A 22,172-nucleotide genomic window follows, 5' to 3' on the forward strand; every position below is an offset into this window, starting at 1 on the left:
TTGTATGTCCACAGAGAAAGGCTTCTTGTACCTTATTCCTGGTACTGAAAACACTTTGTGTCTAGGACACGAAAGGATAACCAATAAAAGGGATTAGGTACCCTAAGTGGTGTGGTTCACCACAGGGCCCGCTCCTCACGATGTGTGCTGCATACAGGGATGTGGAGACGCAATGTCAAGTGATGGCGAAAATTCTGGTCACAGGATCGGGGCCACACTAGGGCCATGTTTAACAGGGTATTAATTAACGAGAATCATTAAATAATGTTATTCACATCCAACGACTGTGTACACTCACTTTATTTTCTGGTTTTCTCCCCCACTAAATTGATCATATCGAGCTAAGTTTGGTAATGAAGGCACCAGCTCAGATGAATTTTACTCATAGCTTTGAAGCTGCACAGGAGCCATATTCGAAAATAACCCTCCAAAAGTAAAACCCTAGAAAGGTTGCTCTTGGCATTTTTGTGAATTCATAGTACTCTCTCTTTCTGGATGGGCAGGAACAGCAGCAGTACTTGCTACAAGAGGTTACCTATCTGTTCTTGTTAGGTCAAAGGTACTTCTTAAGCACAGGATTATCTAAGCTTCTTTGCACTAAACAAACACAACCTAATACGAAAAAAATAAAATAGAAGAGACAGTTTTAGGTTACCTTTTTAAAGCAGTTTTGAAGAGCAAGGTTTTTAATTTGTTTCTGAACCTAATGAAAGAGGTTTTGGTACGTAGGTCTACCCGTAACAGAGTCCACTCCATGGCTGCCGCACAGGAAAACGTGTGGCATCCATGGAACAAGTGTACGTTTAGTGGGACATCCAAAAGAAATTTGTCCCCTGATCCAAGTCTTCGAAATGGGACGAATGTTTAATTTATTTGACACAAAATGCAGGGCATTGTCGTGCACAACCTTATGTAGAAAGACCAAAATATTAAAGTGTGTTATTTGGAGCACTGGGAGCCAGTATTACTGGAAAAGCACTGAGGTAATGTGACACTTAACCCCACTTTTTACAATACTGCAGGCTTCTGCGTTTTGAATTAGTTTAGGTAATCTATCAGTTTCTTGGGGAGAGTTAGCTGACAAGAGTTAGCTTAATCCAGCCTTAAATTTGATAAACATGGTAACTATTTGCTTCTGATGGCATGTAGGAATAAAATGCAGAATCTGCATCAGAAGGTTGAGATGACAAATGCAGATGCTAGTGAATGTGAGTATTTGAGACTTGAGGGAAAGTTTGGTTTCAAGGGCAACACCTAAATGTTTTACAGTATTTACAGGAACAGATGGAGGACCCATGAGGTCTGTCCAGAGCATGTGGTCTCCTTTCTTGATACAGTTCTTAATGATGAGCAGTTCTGTCCTGGCAGGTTCAGTTTTAATCAATTTCTGGACATCTTGTGATGAAGAAAACAAGATTTTGTGGACCTTAATAATGGGAAAAGAGGATTTCTTCAATTAAGCCTAAACAAAATGTGCGTGTCGTCAGCTTAAATTTAAGAGCAACATCAATGTTTTGTGACTCGTTAGCAAGAGGAGTCATATAGAAGTGAAATAGGAGGGTAGATATTATAGAACACTGAGGTACTCCCCATTTAAAAATGTTTGCCTAAGGAATCAGTAGTAGATTGAGTAGATTGAAAGATAACTGTTTGCTGATGACCAGTCAAGAAAAGTTCTAACCGCTTAATTGCACGGTTTCCGCAGCACAAATAATTTGATGATGACAAGAAGTATATGGTGATTAATGGTGTCTAAAGCTGCAGGTATGTCTAATAAAACCAAAAAGGTAGGTCCAGAGAACTGGCCTGACACAAGCACAGAATAACAGTTCTTATGCCCCAGTCCTTTAATTAAAATCCTTTCTTTTTCATATGTTTCCTAGAAGTGGTGTGTTAAAATGATCCTGAAGGTTTCAGTGTTTTGTTGTAAAGGGAAGGACGGCAAACTGGCAAAACCAGAGACAAAATACCAGTCTTAATGTTGTTTTAGAAAATAACATATTTTTCTTCGCAGCAGAAAGGAGGCAACACAAATTCCCACAGTAAGGCAGCAAGTGCCGTGAAGGGCCTTGTACCTGAACCACCCAGTTTGTTGCATGATACAGCTACCACCCAGTCAACCAAGAGCTGAAATCCTATTGGAAGATGGACTGGGTGAATTCCCAGTTATTTAAAGGAGTAGTATCATAGTGGAGATGGTTTTTAAATGGGTCTCAAATGTAAGTATTAAAAAAAAGGAACCAATAAAGTGCCTCTTGACAGGGAGAACATGGGACAAGTTTTTGGAGCTTCTTGTGACTCCTGCCAGAAGAGGTTTATTGCGAAAAATAAGGGACTAAAAAATGTAGAAGACTTGTTGGTAAAAATAGTGGAAGTCCCGATTAATTTCCAAAACTGACAGTTTCTATTGGTGCTGTGCATTGAAGATCATGGTGTCTATAAACGCCCAAACCCCTTTTTTAAGCTTCAGTTTTGTATTTTGGCTCCCTTACGGCTTTACTTTGTGAGTGCAATCTTCCTTCTCTGAATTTTGTCCCCATCATGCACTCCTTTTTCGTTTTTCACCTATGAGCTCACATGCTATATAATTGCATGTTGTAACACCTAAGGTTATCTTGTGGAAATTGTTCACTAAGTAGTTAGGACTTAGGGCCATGTGTACGAACACATTTTCCCATAGACACAGAATGGGTAAAACCCTTTGCTACATCTGGCCCTTAGTGTCTTGTAGTTCCTTGTATTGATTTTCTTCAGTAGAGGCAGCAGTTTTCTCCTACGTATTTCATTATATCAAGCACAACAATATATTATGTAAATTACTGATGTTTTTTTATCGCTCCAAATTGGAATATTTTTTTTTTTTATTATTTCGAACATTTGTGGCAGACAAGTTAATCCAAGCTAAGCTAAAAACCTCGTGCATTTTGTTTTTTAGAGGTGTAGTTGTTGTGCTTAAAAGTAGATCTCGTCCCTCTCATCGTGTCTTAAGGCTTTGGCATCCACCATTTCATAGTTTATGGCAATTCGTTGTTACTTGTGCTTTTAATCTTTGATGTTCATTGTTTTAGATTTTGAGTCTTATAAAAGTGCTAAGATGGTAGTTATCATCAGGTTTCTCGCCTTTTCAGGATGTCAGACGGCAATTCTTCCATTTTGCTCTAAAATAAAGGCCTCATCCTATCATCATCTTTTTTGCCTGTGGATATAGTTTTTCTTGCATATCACCTTCAATTTGTTTTAGCATGACCTTCACTTAAAATTGGGTCATTGTCTGCTTCTGGCACTATTGAAGGTGTTTTTAAGGGACGTAGTAATAGACTTTTCCAGAAATTTCTCTTGACTTTTGATGCTAAATTGGTTTCTGTGCAGTCTGCTGCAAATTGTAGAGAACTTGCTATTTTGTCCTGAAATATCCTGTGTGCCATCTTGCTGATACTTGTTTTAATTGTTTGGAAAAGCAAACCATTGCTTGAGCGGCTATTTCCGCTGTTCCTATGGTGACTGAAGCAATTGAAACTGCGCAGCCTTTCTAGGGTACTTATGTATTTTATTTGTGTTTGAATCCGGTGGCTTTTCTTGTGTTTGCTAGCTAGTCGCCGTGCTTTGGACTCTGGTTTTAGAAAGTTGATTGTGCGGACTTGAACTCTTTGACCGCAGTACCTTACTCGGAAAGTTTGGTTAAAGAACAATAATCTTAACATCTTTACCTGATTAAATACTGGAATGAGCTAGTACTAACGAATAGGCAATTAAAGAAGTCACGCTTCGATTTGTTATATGGTAGTATTTACGACTATAAAATTCAGTGTCATACGTTTCTACAATGCTGGTGAAGAACCCAGAACCATTCTTGGGGAGTTGGGGGGCGGCGGTTGAGGGGACGACCCTTCAGGTTGCCTCCATTCAGACCAAGTTCAATGAATAACTGTGAGATATGGGAGACTGATTGCAATTCATCACATTCTGCAGGGGGAATTCGCCACTGTTTTTCTATCACAATGGGTTAATTTCCTCATCTTCACCTATGCAGTTGTAAACAGGTAATTTTGATAGTGCTACAATATTACGTACAGAAACGTTCTTTTAAGATTTAACTATTTCTCTTTGAAGTGTTTGTTGTTTCTCTGTGAAGTGTCTGTGTTATTCATAAGCCGCGAATAAATATGAGTGAACTGGTTGTCTCCATTAAGTTTGTTGACAAGATTGGATTTTGAAGGCTGTGTCAGAGCACACGCTATCAGTCGTATGAGGGCAGCAACTAATCATCCAACATGGAATTCATTCATGGCTACAAGATAAAACATTTCCATTTCAAACTGCGATGTGCAACTAAAATGAACATTAACGCTTTAAAACTACAAAATGGCAGCTGCAGTAAGCTGCAGTTTGTATCCTGTTAAACTGCACCGTGTTCACTTTTATTGATCTTTTTTGCTTCTTTGTTTTAGGTGATTTTATAAGTTTACTTGTACATTTTGAAAAGAAAACGTACACATTGAAAACATCTTTCGCTCCTCCCTCTTCAAGGCTTTTCTATTTAACGGTTGGGTCATCTGGTAAAATATCCTGTTTAGGCCAGCAAACACCCCCTGCAAACTGCAAACCGCCAACTTGCCTTCCCAGAACCCATCGCCCAAGGGTACCAAGTAAGGTGTTACTTGTAACTTTCTGTGCTCCCTCTACCTTTCTTGCAGGAAACCGGTGTTAAAGGGAAATACAAGAGCGGTCAGTGCTGAAACATGAGATATTCAGCCTATAAGAGTAGTGCTCTTGGTGGGCTAAGAGGCTGGCAAGCTGTTTGCATCCCACCTAGAACAGCAGAAATACGTGTAGGGTATTACACAGCACAAGGTTCTGAAATATGGAAGCGTACGGCCCATTTGGTCCTGAAATTTAATTTTTAATTAAAAATAAACTAAAGTATCCATTCCGGAATGCAACTCAGAAGAATACTAGCACTTGTCATATAGTGGTGGCTAGGGCTTCTTGTGGGATCATTTGGGCCAAAGGTTGCTGGAGGTTTTGTTTCGTGGGTCTTGTGTTAAAGTTGATAAATGTGTCTCAGCCAAGGATTCCAAAATTAGAATCGGGGGAGCCTACCAGAGATCTGGTGTGATAATAGTTTGGCAGATGTGTCCTATCAGGAAATCAGTAGCCAGGTAAGTCACCCGTTGGCAATGTCAATAGATCTGGCGTTTTTGTTAGGGAAAGTGCTTTGTAATAGAAGGAGAGCTCTGTGTGCTTTGTAATAGAAGGGCAGCTTTGTATGTGCTGCCCTCGGCTGCACAAAGAGGAAAATCCATAATGAAGCAGCTGCTTGCACTACAACAATACAGACTCTGTAAGTAGTGATCCTTGCTGAACTGAATGCGCTAGCAGAGTTACGCTGTGGGGAGCATAGTTTGGCCGAGGAAGATGTGGGATGCATAAGGCTGTTGCTCTGCTCCGACCCTTCAATAATCCAGTCCCATCCTCCTGGGAGCTGCCTACAGAGATCATGACCCCAAGGGACCATAAGCATGCACGGTGCACATAGTGTTGTGCTGCAGTGGCTCTCGGCAGCTCTGAGAAGGACATAAAGGAGACATCAGGCCGGAGACGCCATGGCTGCCCCTGACTGGGGTGCACGACAAGGCCAGAGACCGCAGCAGCACCTCGTAGGTCATTGGGGTCTTGTTTAGTAACAGCAGGGCCCCCTGCAACCCTGGATCGCACGTGGGAGCCGTCCATCGCCGTCCATAATTGGACTCCTGCAGGAGACTGCAGGATGCCATGCCTGCACACACAGAGGGGGGGTTGAGGACCCCCTCAGAATCTGGCCTTCTGGAGCTTGGCTAAGACAGCAGACCACCCCCATGACTGGAGATCGCATGGAGAGGGCCGGGGCAGAGTACTAATGCAGTTACATACTCCCCTCTGAAGCGGTACTGTGAACCCTGCTAGGTGCGGCCTGGGACCGACGGTGAGACAAGTGGCCTCGGCAAGGAAGCCTGATCTACAGCTGTGGCCTGGAGGGCCCCTAGATGGGGGGTGGGAGGTGCCTCAATGCTCAGCGCGGTTCAGAGGTGGTGGTCACTGCGTCTTGATGCTCCAGAAGAGGAAGGGGGACTTGAGGGCTGGCGGTAGGCTGCTTGCACTACTGGAGGCTACGGTGAGGCCTAGCAGTGAAGGGGGGCCGAAGTTGGCGCTTCTGGTGTCCACCTACTGTCCCGTCTTCCAGGAGGGTTTTCCACTGTGGTACATCTACACTAAGTGGCAGGGAGGGCTGCCCATGTGACAGAACCTTGCCTTAGTCCGCCAGAGATATACAGAACATGTGGCCCTGTGGTCTATCTCTGGCAGAGAGACTGGTATTGATGATCTGTGAGTATGGCCCTGGAGAGAACATTGACCCCATGGTCCGAGTTGATTTGTGACTTGATCAGAGGTTGTTCGGGTGTGGGTTGACTCCTGCCGCTGGCTGTGGTAAAGGTGGTAGTTTGAAGCTGGAGGCATGTGACTGAACACACCCGGATGGCCTCATCTCCCAAGCGGGGGCACTGCTTTCCCTCTCTAGCAGGTGGGAGAGCATTCGCTGCTGGGCACACTGTCGGTTGGTGGCCTGGTGGATTTCCTGGTGGCACTAGCACAATGGGCATACCCAGGCAATGGGATGGAGGCCCATCTGCAGGCAAACAGGGGGCGACCCAGGTGGAGTGGCCCCACTCAGGGCATGGTTCTGAGCCCCTGACGCCTGTGCTCCACCTCACACTGGATAAGATACTGGCTGCTTTTGCGGACTCCAGGGAAACACTGCAGCAGCAGATTGGGTTAGTGACAACGGAACTGGGCCTTCTTAGGACGGACATCACAAAGTGTCCGATAAGGTTGATGCAACTGATATGATTGTAGAGGAGCTCTGACTGGCACATCTCACATTACAACAACAAATGCATGATCTAACTGAGCTGGTGCAGATCTTGGAGCACAGGGGAGAGGATGTGGAATGGCGCAATCAGCTCAACAATGTCTGGAATGTGGGGGTGCCTGAAGGGGCGGAGGGCAGTGACGTGGTCGCCTACTTCAAGCACCAGATGAAGACCAGTGTGGTGCCTGCCCAACTTTCTCCCTTTTTTTGCACTTAAAAAAAGGTGCACTGGGTCCCAGTAAAGACCCCGATGCAAGAAGGCCACCACGGTCAATGGTGGCCAAGTTGCTCCATTATTGGGACTGTGACATTTTGCTTCAGAGGGTACATATGGTGGGCCTCTTCCATGTTGAGACTGCAGCAGTTACCGTGTTCCCTGACCTCACTACTGCTGTACAGGTTAAGACGACCTCCTTTACAGAAGTCAAAAGGGGACTCTGTGAAGTGGGGCTACAGTACTCCCTTTTGTTCCTGGCAAAGCTGTAGATGCTTCTCGATGGGGAGGTGCACATCCCTCCAACATCTTCCAGTGCGTTGGAGTGGTTGGAGAGGTACCAGGCCAAAGGCACAGGTGACAAGATGGCAAAGGATGGACTCAGGCTGTGGCGACAAGTGCGCAGAGCTCCTCAAGAACACTCAAGTGCAACACAAGTTAGGAAACCAGAGAAGGAGCAGGCAGGTGAGGACGGGGCTGAAGCTTTGCTGGCTGCAACTGGGCTCACTGAAGGTGGCCTTGTGGACTCAGACAACAGTGCCCGGTTCGATGCTAAATCCACTAGCAGAGAGAGCCTGCTCTCTGTGACACCACAGACGTCAGAGGACTTGATTAGACACTACAGACCCTGATGGGTGATCTAGTTACTTTGTGATGATGTGCAGTGGGCTGTGTTCTACATTGTTGAACCCCCTGTGGAGGTGTTCAGGGACCGCTTGTGGGAGGTGGGCCATGTTGCCTGGCTATTGGAGGCAAATTATCATGTACTGGTCTAACATGAGGTGCTTGACTCTCTGCAGGGGTATGTGTAACTGGTGTATTCTTTGCACTGATTCTATTCCCCATGTTATTGAGGTGATTGTAGGCGGCTGGCTGGGGTGGGTTGAGTCTGAGGCTGGATGCCTCGGTGGCCTGACTGTGGTTGTTCACCCTATACCCTTGTTCACGTGCACTTGGATAGCGGCAGTTTCAGTTTTATAGAATTAATGTTCAGCATGTCTGTTTTTGGGTGGTTGGGCGTTGTTGGGCGGCTCTGGTGTCGGTGATTTGAGCTCGGTTTGTTTATTTGCTAGGCTCTAGGTTTTGGGTTGAGATATGCTGCACAGAGGGAGGGGGGCATGGGTAGCCTGCCAGGACGCGGGGTGGAGATTGCTGGAATGATGGCATCACATGAAGGGTTTAGATTGCTGATATGGAACATCAGGGGGCATGGGATCTGCTACAAAGCGCACCAAAGGTCCAAATGTTCTTAAAGCACAGGGCTATTCACATTGCCTCACTTCACGAAATGGACCTCACTAGGGTCGAGGCGCAACAGGTGTATGGTACAGAATACTCAGTCTTTGCTAGGGTCGCTTTGGTATGGTTCAAGGTTGGCGTCCCCTTTGAGACACTACAGATTAGAACGGATAAGGATGGGGCATGTTTTGGTGGAGAGAAGACTAGATGGTCAACCACTGACTATTAGCTCCATATATGTCCCAAATTGGGACCAACTGGCCTTCTGCTCAGTTTTGTCTGAACAACTGAGTATGAGTACTGATGGAGTCATACTTCTTTGAGGAGACTTTAGCAGTGTGAGCGACACAGACTTGCACCCTTCTACTTTGCTTTTTCTAGGGGGCCTCTACATATAGGATGGTAAGGGATCCCAGGCCTGAATGGGGAGCTGGAGGCTAGATGGTGTGTAGAGAGCACAGCAACAGTTTGAAAGGAATAGTATTGCTCCAGCCTGTATGCACTACATGTCCGCCTGGATACATTTCTTTGCTCGGGGAGACTGTGTCAATTTGTTAAACACACTGAATATTTCAGTTGCACCATCTCAGATTATAGCCACTGCTGATGCGCCTCCATCTGGGGGAGAACCGCTCTGTGGTCCCCCTGATGGCGCCTTTGTCCAGTGCACTGGAGAACTCCACTTTCCGGGAAGGCCTCTAGGAGGATATTTTGCATTGCTTCGAGCACAGCCAGGGCTCAGATTCAGACTGCCTTGTGGAATGGGAGGCATTCAAGGTGGTAGTACAACAAGGACACTGCTTGGGAGCGTTAGTGGGAATCAGGAGAGACCTGATCAAACTGGAGAGTGACATTGGATGCCTAGACAACCAATTGGGCCTGGATGACGAGGCTGTGTTGTCCTGGAGAAGCTCTGGTGTCTTAATTATCTGGATTGTATTGCCAGGGCACACAAGTGTGAGGGCAGGGTGGGGCGCCTATTGGCGTGGCTGACACATCCGGAGAGTAGGGGAGCTCCGATAACCCAAGTGCAAGTAATGCGGGGTGAGGGGGCTAGGTGCATTCACAAATGGACATTAACGTCGCCTTCCGGGATTATTTTGATTCTCTATGACAGGCAGGCTGAGGACTCCAGTGAAGCTGCAAAGTCATTTCTTGACCCTTTGTGATTACGTAGAGTTGACGTGGGGACTGCAGAGGTGCTGGGGGGGGGGGGTCACACAGCATTCTGACTAGTGCGGATTTATCCCATAGTGCAACACCTCGCTCAGTCTGCACCGTCTATATATGCTTCTGCACTCACCATCGTTGCTGGGGGAGGGTCAGGTGAGGATTGTGTCACTTGACGTGGAAAATGTGTTTGAAACAGTTAGTTGGTCATTCCTGAAGAGAATTATGCTTGCAAGGGGACTGAGTGTCACCAGGGTGCAGGGGGTGCCATACTGTATACTGGTGTATAAAGTGCGGATGGGGCACAAAGACTTCCAGTTTGTTTGATGTTCATTGGGGAACAAGGCATTTTACAATAGATTACAGTCTTGTTAATAAAACCTGTTGAAAACTTTACTGCATCTCCTTCGTTGACTGTGTGTGAATGAGACTTGTTGCTCATGTGAGAAAAGAGTTAATCTCCATTTAACTACGACTCCCCTGAGATGTTGCACTCTTGAGTCCATACTATTTTTGTTTTCCGATGAAGGACTGCTTGTGAGCCAGGAGGGTTGGGCCGACAGTTATCACTTGTTGTAGGATGGGCCCAGTCACCTACAAACAAAAGTGCTGTCATCCCTAAACCAGCAGTCTTGCATTGAGCAAGAGTCCAATTACGACACTCATTCTTTCTGCTCCTGTTTGCACTTGGCATTGAGCTGCTGGCCGAGCTGTGCAGGGACAGAGGGCCCTATGGAGACGGACATTCCCTACATGATCCAGTGGCTCTGGAAATTTGATATGGTTTCGGTGGTGCAGGTTAACTTATCAAAGTCCTGCATTTTCCCTCTGCTGCCAGGGTTGAATAGACCTCGTGTTTTGTTACCAGAAATCCCATTGGACCCTCGCTCCTTCTGTTATCTGCCCTCCTTGCAGGGATGTGTGGCCTTTTGGCAAAGGCTGCAGCTCCCTCTTATGGCGCTGATAGCGCTCACTAAGATGATCATGTTGCTTTGTTTCATCATCAGTCTCCCAGTGTGGATCCCTGCCCTGTAGTTCAGACAGCTGGACTCACTCACTTCTTCAGGAGCTTATCTGGGATGGGGTCACCAGCGAGTGGTTCTGGATACCCTAAAGCAGCTTATCCTGGAAGCAGGTCTGGGGGTGTTGGACTTCGAGGCCTATTTCCTGGCGGCCCATCTGTAGTGGATCACCAGGTGGCTAGACAGGATGTACCTGGCGGAGCAGGGGCGGTTGTGTACTGCACCTAACTAGGGGTCGTTGCTGATGTATCTTCTGCAACAGGTACCTAGAAGCAAGGGGGGTGGCCTGCAACTTTCCACAGCCCTCAGTTGTTGAGGATGGTGTGCCATACGCAGCATTGTCCGTTGTATGCTCCGGCCCTTCCATTGACATGATTGCCCCCGTGGTGATCCCATAACCTTTTTCATAGCAACACAAATGGAAACCTGGACGGAGGTGGGACTAACCACTGTGTGTGACTGCTATGAGGCTTCAACCGTGATACCTCTGGCCCCTTTGATGAACTCCCATACACTACCCTCAGGACAGTTCCTTCAGTATAAGGGCCCTTGTTAGGACATTTACAGCTTTTTGGGATTAAGGGCCCCTTGCCATTTTCTTTTTGTTATTGTCCATAGGTGCAGGGAGGAACCTATTGAAGTCGTTTTATTCGGCTCTTCAAGGGATGATTAGGAAACCCCTATTGCCATCGAGAGCAAAAAGGGGGATGGGTTGCCCTAGATAGAAACATACCAGACCGGGAATGAACAAATGTGTTAGCATACCCACAGAAGGTCTCATGCAACACACAACTTAAATACATTCAATTACCTGACACTGAAGAAACTCACTGCAATCTATGGGGGGAGGCCAAGCGCTGATTCCGTTGTGCATTAGCGGAAGCAGATTTCTGGCACATGATGTGGTCTTGTGTGTACTTTCATGAGTTCTGGGGAACTGTGGTTCAGAGTTTAAATAGGAAGCTCCACACCAAAAAGCCTTGTACCCTGGTGGTGTGTCTGCTGGGGTCCTTCCCAACGCCGAAATAGAAGAAAGTGGGGAATCGGTTTGTCGACTTGGCTCTAATATTGGCAAAAAGACAGATTGCTATGACATGGAAATCTTTGGGGAGCCCTGTAGCATCCAGATGGGAGGCTTCTGTTAGGGAATGGGCTAGGGCAGAGGAATTGGACATCTGGAAAGAGGAGGCCGAGTGGAGGGGGGCAAGGAGGCAGCCCACAGTGTTGCTGGACATCTTTGAGAATCAGGAGGACTGTACGGGATCCTCACCCAGAGAATCAGAGTCCGAGGGAGGGGGTCGACACTCTAGTTTAGTACTCAACATACTATTATCGGCTTCCAGGTTGCGCTGTGGGGGCCTCTGTGAGGGACAGAAGGATGAGCCTTAGGGTGGCAGGGGTTTGGCATGGTTTAGCACTGATGGTTCTCACTAGTACTGCCTACCTGTTTGTAGGGGGCTGGCTATTCGACCCTACCTCCAAGACATTTGCATGGCAAAATGGCCTACATGGTCCTATCGCTAGACCAAATTGCTTGAATTGTATTGTTATTGTTAATATTTTCAGGTCTATTATGTACCTCACCAGCAATGTCCAATGGACACAAATGTATTGGCCCACACATGGTGAAATAGGCTTTTTGATTTGTTAATGCGACGTGTGTATAATTGATTGTATGTAAAAACTCATAAACATATTGGTTTAAAAAAAAAAAGTAGGTTAAACTGTAACCTCTAGGAAGTGTTATGAAAAAGGAGTCTGAATATTGATCTGCATTGTAAAAGGCGAAATTAACAGGCACACAGAATGATTTACATAACAGATACATTTGACAAAGATGCAGTATTTTCTTTGCATCCTGGAGAAAGCCTGTATGTGAATGTCTTTACTTTGTGAACAAAAAAGCCTTAAATCCAAAAAATGTTATGATGACGAAGTGAAATCATTCGATTGCGCCTTGATGATTGGTGAATAGCATTTTGTGTTTACGAAAAAGTACATCATCCACATATTCATTTTCAAACAAACAAAAATTTACAACTAAAATATTGGTATGTCATAAAAAAAAGCATCAAAGATCACTCACTGTCCTAGTTAAAAGTTACATGTCACATCCGTAGTCTAACAAAAGGACTTTTTGATGCGACGTCACCAGAAACTGATGGTAAGACAATTGGGACAAAGTAACCATCCTCCAAATATCATGTACTTGATAGACAGCCTACCCACACAATGACAAACCATGAAAAACGCATGCAAGCCAATGGCTGAGAGGGACTAACCAAAAGCCAGCTTTTAACCTAATTCTTCAATCATTCAAGAATTTATAAAGCGAAAAACAGTTACTTATCAGAGTGTCTCAGTGCTAAATAAACTGCAACTGTTCACCCCATCCACAAAGTAAAGCCCTCAAAGGCCCGATTGAATAGCCACGCTTTCCTAAAGAGATAATACCTGCTGATCTTGTGGCAATGGAGAAGGAGTTGATTCCATGCTTGAGTTGCAAGAAAGGAGAATGGCGCCACTCCCCATTTCTCTTTTCTGATTCTTGGCACCAAGAGTAAGTTGGCATCAGACCATCAGTGGGCTCTTGATTATTTATTTATCTGGAGAGCAATTGACAGACGCCTAGGCACTTTTAAAAGTAGTCTAACTTCTGTGTTTTGAATAATCTGCAATTCTTTGAGCAGATAGGCAGACCCAGGTACTGGATATTAGCCTACTCAATGCGTGACAAAATTATAGCCTGGATTACTGACCTCTGTGCCAGTAAAGGAAGCAGTTTCAGAAACTATTTTAACAATCTTTAAAAGGCAAAACCCAACCCAACTACAGTACAGACCTTTGAGCGCATGTAGACGTTAGAATCCAATTTATCCCCTAGATTCCATGCCAGAGTGGTAGGAAGATGTGTGTGTGTGTGTGTGTGTGTGGTGGTGGGGGGGTACAGCCCACTCTGGCCAGCATTCCTGGTACCAAGTTGGGGAGACCCAAATAGCATGATTTCTATTTGTTCAGTGTTATGCTGAAAATTGCTGACCCCATCCACTTGAAAACGGCCACCAAACAGTTCTTAAAGGATTTGCAGGACTCCGGGATATCCTTGTCCATTGAAAGAAGGTGCTGATAATTATCTGTGTAAGATATAATATGAACCCCAAAAGGATCCCTCAAATGAGGCCAGGCCAGTTCTTATTGTATGTTTTTGAAGAATTAATTAAAAGGGAATTCCAGAAAGCTAATGCTGCTTGTAGTCCGTTTTACAACGTACACTGCACCAGATTAGCTGAGACCACAAAGTATATCTCACTTACCAATAAATCTGGAAACAATATTGATATCCCAATGAATGCAAAAGCATTTTATGCAACTCTCTCGGGTGAAGTTTGTAACATAAGCCTCCATACGAGATAATACCTAAACCTTACTGAAATAAACAAACCCCTTGATTTAACAACCAGTCCTCGCCAGAAAAGGAGAGGAAACATCTAATTTAGTATAACCCCTACATTTGTTTTGTAATCACATCTCAGGTCCTCTCCTGACTGGTTCGAATACAACTCTTTTCCCCAATATTTTCAGTATTCCTTTCTGCATAAAAGAGGCACTCATTCCCCAGAACCACCTGAATCAGACCTTCATGTGGGGGCGCTATTGATGACAATGGTGCTGAAATATTTCCTTCTTCGGAGGAAACCTGTAGAGATGATGGTTAGAGGGTGGCTTCTCCTGGATTTTAAGGAAATGAGCAGGTGAACACAAAGAAGAATATGCAATGGTGAAAGATGGGTGGCATGAGTGCCATTGGTAGGCAGATGTATTTGGATAGTACGGACAGTAAACACCTGAAGAATTGGGGTATGAATGTATTCTAGCCTAAGGCAGTTCAAAGGAAAGTAGCGGTCTGAAATAGTGCTATATGAGCAGTCTACCAAACTTGTAGAAGGATCCCTTTGTTAGCGATAGATAGTTACAGACCCTCCATACAGAACATGATGGTAAATTTGTCTGCCAGATGTGTATTCCTGGATGTTATGTTAATGAAAATGTAACAAAGTGCACTAACTCCCAAAGGGTCTCTTGGTGCTAAGCTTGGTTACCAAAAGGAAAGAAAGCAAAGTTTATACCAGATTGTTAGACATGGGGTCTTTGGTTGACAGTCAGGTTACCCCCTGTCCACGCAAGGACCCTCACTCTAGTCAGGTAAGTCACACACAGTCCAAATTATTCTGTACCCACCCTCTAGTAGCTTGGCACTGAGCAGTTAGGCTTAACTTAGAAGGCAATGTGTAAAGTATTTGTGCAAAAATCATGCAATAACACACTAGAACACCACAAAAAAACACCAAACAGTGTTAAGAAAAATATATAATATTTATCAGATAAGATGCAGGTCAAAACGATCAAGATTTAATAAGTATACTTTGAGATATCACTGTAAAAATTATATAAAGTGTCTTCAGTCTTTAAAAAGCAAGAAGTGTCTCTTGCAAGCACAAAGTACCTGGTTTGCGTTCAAATTCTCCGCAAGGGACCGCAGAGGAGGAGTTGCATGGAAAATGGGGAGGTGCGTCGATTTTTTTTTCCGGCGCACACAGATGATGCGTCGTTGAATTTTCACGCAGGGCAGGCTTTGCATCAATTTCCGGCACGGAGACTGGGATCCGCTTTGGGCTGCAGGGTTTTCGGACGCCCCGAGGTCAATGCTTTGAAATCCTGGCCGCGAAGGACAAAGTCACATGGGCTGCGTCGATCTGGTAGGCGTTGCGTGGAACTTTCTGCTGCACGGAAGGCGCTGCGTCAATTCCTCTCAGGAAGTCTGGCTGCATCGTTCCGGCTTTGCGTCGATCCAGTGGGCTGTACGTCGAATTTCCGGTCGCAATGCTGGCGCAGCGTCGTTTTCCTCTGTGGGAAGTCAGGCTGCGTCGATCCGGTTCGGCGTGCAGTGATTTTCTCACCGCGAGGCAGGCTGTGCGTCGTTTCTTGCAGGCTGTGTGTCTGTTTGCGCCGCACAAGGAGTTCTTTTGCAGAGATGAAGTCCTTTTGGTCCTAAGACTTCATGGAACAGGAGGCAAGCTCTATCCAAGTCCTTGGAGAGCACTTCTCAGCACAGCCAGAGAGCAGCAAGGCAGCAGGGCAACAGCAGGGAAGCAGCCCTTTGCAGAAAGGCAGACATATGAGTCCTTTAGGCAGCCAGGAAGTTCCTCTTGGCAGGTTACAGGTTCTGGTCCAGGGATTCTTCACCAGTGGTATCTTGTCCAGAAGTGTCTGAGGTGATAGGGTCAGAGTCCCTGTTTAAATACCCAAATGTGCCTTTGAAGTGGGGTGAGACTTGAAAGAGTGGCTTAGAAGTGCACAAGGTCCCCTTTCAGTTCCGTCCTGTCTGCCAGGGTCCCAGTAGGGGGTGTGGCAGTCCTTTGTGTGAGGGCAGGCTACTGTCCTTTGACATGTAAGTGTCGGACCCCCCCAGCCCAGGAAGACCCATTCAATATGCAGATGTATGAAGTGTGACTGAGCATCCTGTATTTGGGGTTGTCTGAGTGAATGCACAAGGGAGCTGTCAACTAAACCTAGCCAGATGTGGATTGAAAGGCACAGAAGGATTTAAGTGCAGAGAAATGCTCACTTTCTAAAAGTGGCATTTCTAAAATAGTAATATTAAATACAACTTCACCAGTCAGCAGGATTTTGTATTACTATTCTGGCAATACTAAATATGACTTTGTTACTCCTTTCAGATCAGGCATTAATGTTAGCATAATAAAGGAGCAGGCCTCACAGCAGCGTAAAAGGAATGTAGGAGTTTTACCCTGCCAGGACATATAAACTACACAGGTACATGTCCTGCCTTTTACCTACATAGTGCCCTGCCCTATGGGTTACCTAGGGCCCACCTTAGGGGTACCCTATGTAGAAAAAGGGGAGTTTAAGGCTTGGCAAGTACTTTTAAATGCCAAGTCGAAGTGGCAGTAAAACTGCACACACAGGCCTTGCAATGGCAGACCTGAGGCATGGTTAAGAGGCTACTTATGTGGGTGGCACAATCAGTGCTGCAGGCCCACGAGTAGCATTTAATCTCTAGGCCCTGGGCACATGTAGTGCACTTTACTGGGGTCTTACAAGTATAAATAAGCCAATTGGGTATGAACCAATGTCACCATGTTTTAAGGGAGAGAGCATGTGCACTTTAGCACTGGTTAGCAGTGTTAAAGTGCGCAGAGTTCTAAAACCAGAAACAACGGTGTCCAAAAAGTTAGGGGTGACCACCCTAAGGCTGTCAGGTCTAACACAGATCAATGGTGGCTCCTCTGCTATAGCGTGTATTTTTTAAATTCCATTAATCCTCCCTCCCCACACGCACTGCGCCGCCCTGACCCTCCAAAGCCCTGCGAGCTGCTTCTGTACCAAATGTTGGGACAACATCAAAGTTGTTAAAGCTTTTCCAAAATGCAGACACAATGAGATCAGCCTTAAAGCAGGATGTAGTATGTTCGAGAAGGAAGGGGCCAGTATAGCAGCAGCCTGCCTACCAAAACCTCACCACCCCCATCCCCCCGTTCTTGCAGGATAGTATCCAATCTGACGGTTGAAAATAAACCTTGGTATTTTTCCATAGTGCGGTCTGTGCTCAAAACATAAAACTTAAAAAGTGATGAGTGTCTAGATGCAGGTATGTGGTGTGTCATGATTGACCTTAGATACTCCCATTACCATCTGAGATACTTAGTTTTGAATCATCCGGAAGAAGCCTCTTAATGCCGAAGTATAGCTGATACAGTAATCAAGATGTGAGCCTGTAAGGACCATCATTGTGATACATCTGCTTTACATAGAAAGGAGAGTATGGAGCAAGTGTCCTTATTTAGAAGGTTCACGAGGATGCTACCCCTGATACTTAGCCTTCCATTTACAGTATTGAATACAATTTTAATGTGTGGCAAAGGGAACGTTTTCCCTTAGATTGTTCCATATGAAAGTATAGAAAGCAAAAAATGTTTTACAAGAACATAGCCTCCCCACATAAAAAAAAATATAAACTTCCGAATATTCTGCCCTAATTAATTATCGCCCTACAAAAAAACTCGACCTGCATTTAATTTCTAAGTGCGCCCACACCCACTTACCAAATGTGGTAGACCTTGATTAATTTGCAGTTCCTACTCCAGTGCTGCTCTATTTAGGGAGCTTAGTAATAAGGTTATTTGGAGGTCAGTATCTTTTTTTTGTTTGGAGATATTTGTAGTGTCTGTTTTGGAGTCTTTCCCTTTTTCAAAATATAGTTGTGCAGTCTTTTTTTCATGTGCTTTTGCATCTTTTGTATAATGATACCCAAAACTGAACAAGCATGTTTCGGTTCACTGCATTGTTTTGCATATCTGCACGTCAATTCATGAATCTTGATCTGTAGCATGGTTTAAATAAGGATGTTCATAATGCGAGGAGTGCAGATTTATGGTGGTCGTTAGTGGCACATATGGGTAGGAATGTGGGATTCCACACCGAGTAGTAAATATAAATAGGGAGAGCATCCACAGATACATACAGTCTTAGGTGCTCGTCAGATATTTGCGTCTTCCTCAAATTTACCTGCACTTCCCAAAAATAAATCCAAGTGGACCCGTGTAGTGTGGTTGGAAAGTGCATTTAATATCTCTGTTTTTGCAGGAAGAAGGGGGAGCGAAAGTCGTGTCATTGGTAAATGGCTGTGAAATTATGTATTATCTCTGTCAGTGTGCCCACAGATTTTCATCAATGAGGGCAATCGTCAGACATGTACATTTTCTAAAGTCGGAAATCTCTGAACATTTCAGGCGTGCATATGCCTTCAGGTATTGGCACCAATTTTACGCCATTATTATTATGGGTCTTGTAAGGTAGCCTCCCTGCGAGATTAAGTTGTTGCCTATATTGTGTCCACAGATCTTTTGTCACCCTTCTGTGGCCTTTTTTCCCTTCTGGTATTGTGGGTGTCCTGTGCTTTTTTTGTGGTCTGTGAGCCTCACCAATTGCTTAGTAGATGAACTCTTCGTATATTCCGCGAGAATCCGCGGCCAGGAACAATACCCGTATGCCATTACCTACATTTAAAATGCGACCTACTTTTCGTGCAGCACAAATAAAAACATTGCCTTTCCCATCCATCTCTAAATAATGTATAGACCAGTTCAGGGAGTGGGACAAGTGTATTCTATTAAAGGCTACCTCGTAAAGCCGGTCTATAAACCAAATACACATCGTGTTAATTTACAGAAATGATCCCAGTATGTTTTTGGATATTACAATCCAGGCATTACATTCATGCTATTAAATTTCACCACGGATGGCATCAGAAAACAGAATATTGCCGAGCAATATAACATATACAGGCAGATTTCTATATTTGATTTACTTGTTTGTTTTTTAATATTTGAGTGACCGGTCAGAGCTTGTGTGATCGATGTGCCTTCTTAGTTTTCAACCACCTAAAAAAGATACGTTAGAAAATCGTAAACTCCCAAAACATAGGCGCCCTAATGACAGTGTGAACAGTGTCACATCCACGCATTATCTGAACAGTCTGTTAAGACTACTGTGCTCATGGTTGTAGAGAGGAAGGAACCATGTATTAACTGGCCTGGGTTACCTAAAGTGCACTGTTTTCTTTTTTTTTGGTTGGAGATTGCTCAGTAATTTAGCTTTCTTTCCCCTGTCCATTGCAGGCCTCTGAGTGACGAAGAAATCGCAGATCTGAGACAAGGAAACTATGACTCCATTGCGGAAAAACAGAAAACATTTGATGTAAAATTCCAAGCAGAGGTACTGCTCTCTTACAGGGACGTTTTGTGTGTGTGTTTTTTTTTTTTTTTACAGATATATTGTGCTTTTTTTTAAGGGGGGGGGGTAGATAAAACTTTAATACAAATATGAATGTAAAATTTAATGTACTCAAAAATCCTGACCAGGATTTGAATTGAACAAATGCATTTGATGACTCGAATTGGATCTCTTTTGAAACCAGCAGATAGCATGCAGCAGCGAACAGGAACGTTATCAGCGAGTTCCTTGCGCAAAGGAACTGAACACTGCAATAACTTGGTATCACTGAAGAGATTAGCTGTATGCTGTTATCTCAATGTCAAGTGCATTCATGTTTAGAATTTAGTGCTCTGAGGCTAAGAATGTCTTACTTCAACAGTTCTCCATGTTCACTGCTCTGATAATGCTGATGTAAATGATCAGATAATTGCCTGTTTTGTTATAGCATTTTATTATCATTTCAATATACTTGAGGCTGAGAATTGACTATAAATTACACTTTTCATGTAGTTAACGTAAGCTAAGATTTTCTGGTGTTTCGTTTGTCCTGCTGGACGTAAACTCCTCGTACAGCAGCATTCATTGGTCTTTTCTATCAGACTGAGGCACTCCGAGCAGTGAGCGGGCCGAGAGGGGACAACACTTTCAAAACAAAGAAGCTGCTATTTATGAGCTCACAGCAGGCAGTTCGTAAACTAGCCAGTGTTGTTTTAATGAAACTGTTCCAGAACCATCTTGTATCAATTTATGGCACAAAATAACGCTGTAGGATTAGTTTAGTTGTTGAATACCCCATCCTGTTGGAAAGATATTATTTGTAAATCAGCTTTTCAAGTTTTACTTCATCATCATTTGGCGCAAAGGTACATTTGCTTACATCAACACAAACATATTTTAAAAAGCAATAACATTAAATGTGATCATTGAAAAGCATCTGGGGGTTCATATGACAAATACACTGAGACCAACATATCTGATGTGGAGAGGAGATAATGCTCAGTGTTACTGCTGTTTTACATGCATGTTTAATAGGGTTCATTAAAAGACTGGTAGTTTTTTGACAAAACATTTTGTGTTGGGTAGATGCAAGACAAAGGGTATTGCAGTCCAATTTTCAGATCAGAACTTACAGAAGAAGCACTGCACCAGGCTTTTCTTAAAGGGTCCATCCAGTGAAACGTATAAAGCTTACCTAACCTCTTACACAAACTTAAATAGTCAACAATAACCAAAGGTAAGGATTCCAGAATGTCTCTTTGTTAATTACATCAGGTTGGGGTGCAGTAATATGACAGTGTTCACCAGAGGGGACCGTCAATAAAGAGAAACTGTGGGAGGCTCTATTTTTCTAAGCCAGGTACGATGGAAAGCTTATTTTCAGACCGGTTCTTGGTCTGCACCCTAGGAAGCATTCTAAGGTCATGTGCTTTAAGTATTGTGGGATGATCTTCCAGTTCACAATGGCTGCCGTCTCCCCCCATCTACATTCTGTTCACGCTGGTCACATGGTGACACCAAGTCAGCAAAGCACTGAAAACATTTGTGTCTTTTATTTATGTTGATTTGAGATGGACGTTACATTTTGTGTTTGTTTGATGCTTATTATTTACTTATAATTTATGCTATATTACTTTATCAATTTGTGTTTTGTCCTTTATGTATAGGTCAGTTAGACAGGTTCTGATTTGGTTAACCATTATTGTTTTGTTCATATACAGTTAGCCTTACAAGAGGAGAAGTTGAGACTAGAAGAGGAGGCTTTATATGCTGCACAGCGCGAGGCCGCCAGGGCAGCCAAGCAGAAAAGGCTCTTGGAGGTGAGGGGATGCAGACCCCGAAGGGCATTAGTGCTTCTCTCTTAATGTGTTTAATGCTGTGTATGAATGCTTTGCGTGTTGCTCATGTTGTTAATGCAATGTTTTAATGGCAACCAAACCTGCAGAAGGGCCTTGAAAGGAACTGGTGACCACGGCTCGAGTGTTAACCATACAGCCAAAGAGCTGTAGTTTTGCACAAGGCAAATACCACATATATACGTACATACAATGAGTGCACTGTTAAGTGTCTTCCTGATCCAGTAGCATGCAGTGATATAACAGAACACTGTTGTTTATGGACACAAAGGCCATCCCTAGATTGGTTCTATTTTTGCTGTTGGCTTTGAGGCTGAGCCACTTAAATTAATTTAAAAATAAATACAATCTTTGATGTTTGTTGCCTCCGTGAGAACACCACTGTCTGTTTCCCACTGGTGTATTTGCCATTGTTTCCTTTCAAAACAATTCTGTAACAAGTTTTACTCAGTCAATCAGGGCACAAAGTATATTGTCTGAAGAGTTAGGGTCCATTGAAATTCCCTTAATGGTGGGGTTGGTGGATCCACTGCAAGGTGACCATTGAACAGCAAATTGAATGTCAGGAAAAGTGTTGTAATTTGTGAGAGGAAGGAAGGAATCTCATTGCCTACACAAGAGACGTTAGGTAGAAATTCCTCTTTTAGTCTTCTTTCCCTTCTCAAATTATTACAAACCTACACTATCTGAAATAGAGCCATGCCTCCACATCAGTCTGCACTTTAGCCGTATCTTCAGCCTAGCTTTGTGTTTCCCTCAAGTTAGGAAATCCAATAGTGACATTCTCCTCCTTTTATGATAAACCGCTGTGCCTCCCTAGAAATTTCAAATTAAAACTGTTACACTAAAGTATATTTAATTTGTTGCGCTGCACACTGCCTCATGCCCTTTTTAGGCCTAGTTTGACTGTGCAGTGGTCTGCTGACCTATTGATCATAATATGAAGTGTAGGCTTTGTGTCACGACCCTTC

General features: G+C 44.1%; 1 protein-coding gene across 2 annotated transcripts in view; it reads left to right on the forward strand.

Annotated features, from left to right (window-relative positions):
• Window positions 1-22,172, forward strand: part of AP1AR (adaptor related protein complex 1 associated regulatory protein) — a 190,270-nt gene that overhangs the window by 110,985 nt on the left and 57,113 nt on the right. The window contains exons 5-6 of one of the 2 annotated variants that reach the window (XM_069230200.1): window positions 19,252-19,348; window positions 21,067-21,165. In XM_069230200.1, coding sequence (XP_069086301.1) covers window positions 19,252-19,348; window positions 21,067-21,165 — 196 coding nt within the window. The remainder of the gene's footprint in view (window positions 1-19,251; window positions 19,349-21,066; window positions 21,166-22,172) is intronic. The other variant, XM_069230201.1, reaches the window with a different exon arrangement.

Source organism: Pleurodeles waltl, chromosome 1_1 (assembly GCF_031143425.1).
Source record: "Pleurodeles waltl isolate 20211129_DDA chromosome 1_1, aPleWal1.hap1.20221129, whole genome shotgun sequence".
Taxonomy (NCBI): Eukaryota; Metazoa; Chordata; class Amphibia; order Caudata; family Salamandridae; genus Pleurodeles; species Pleurodeles waltl.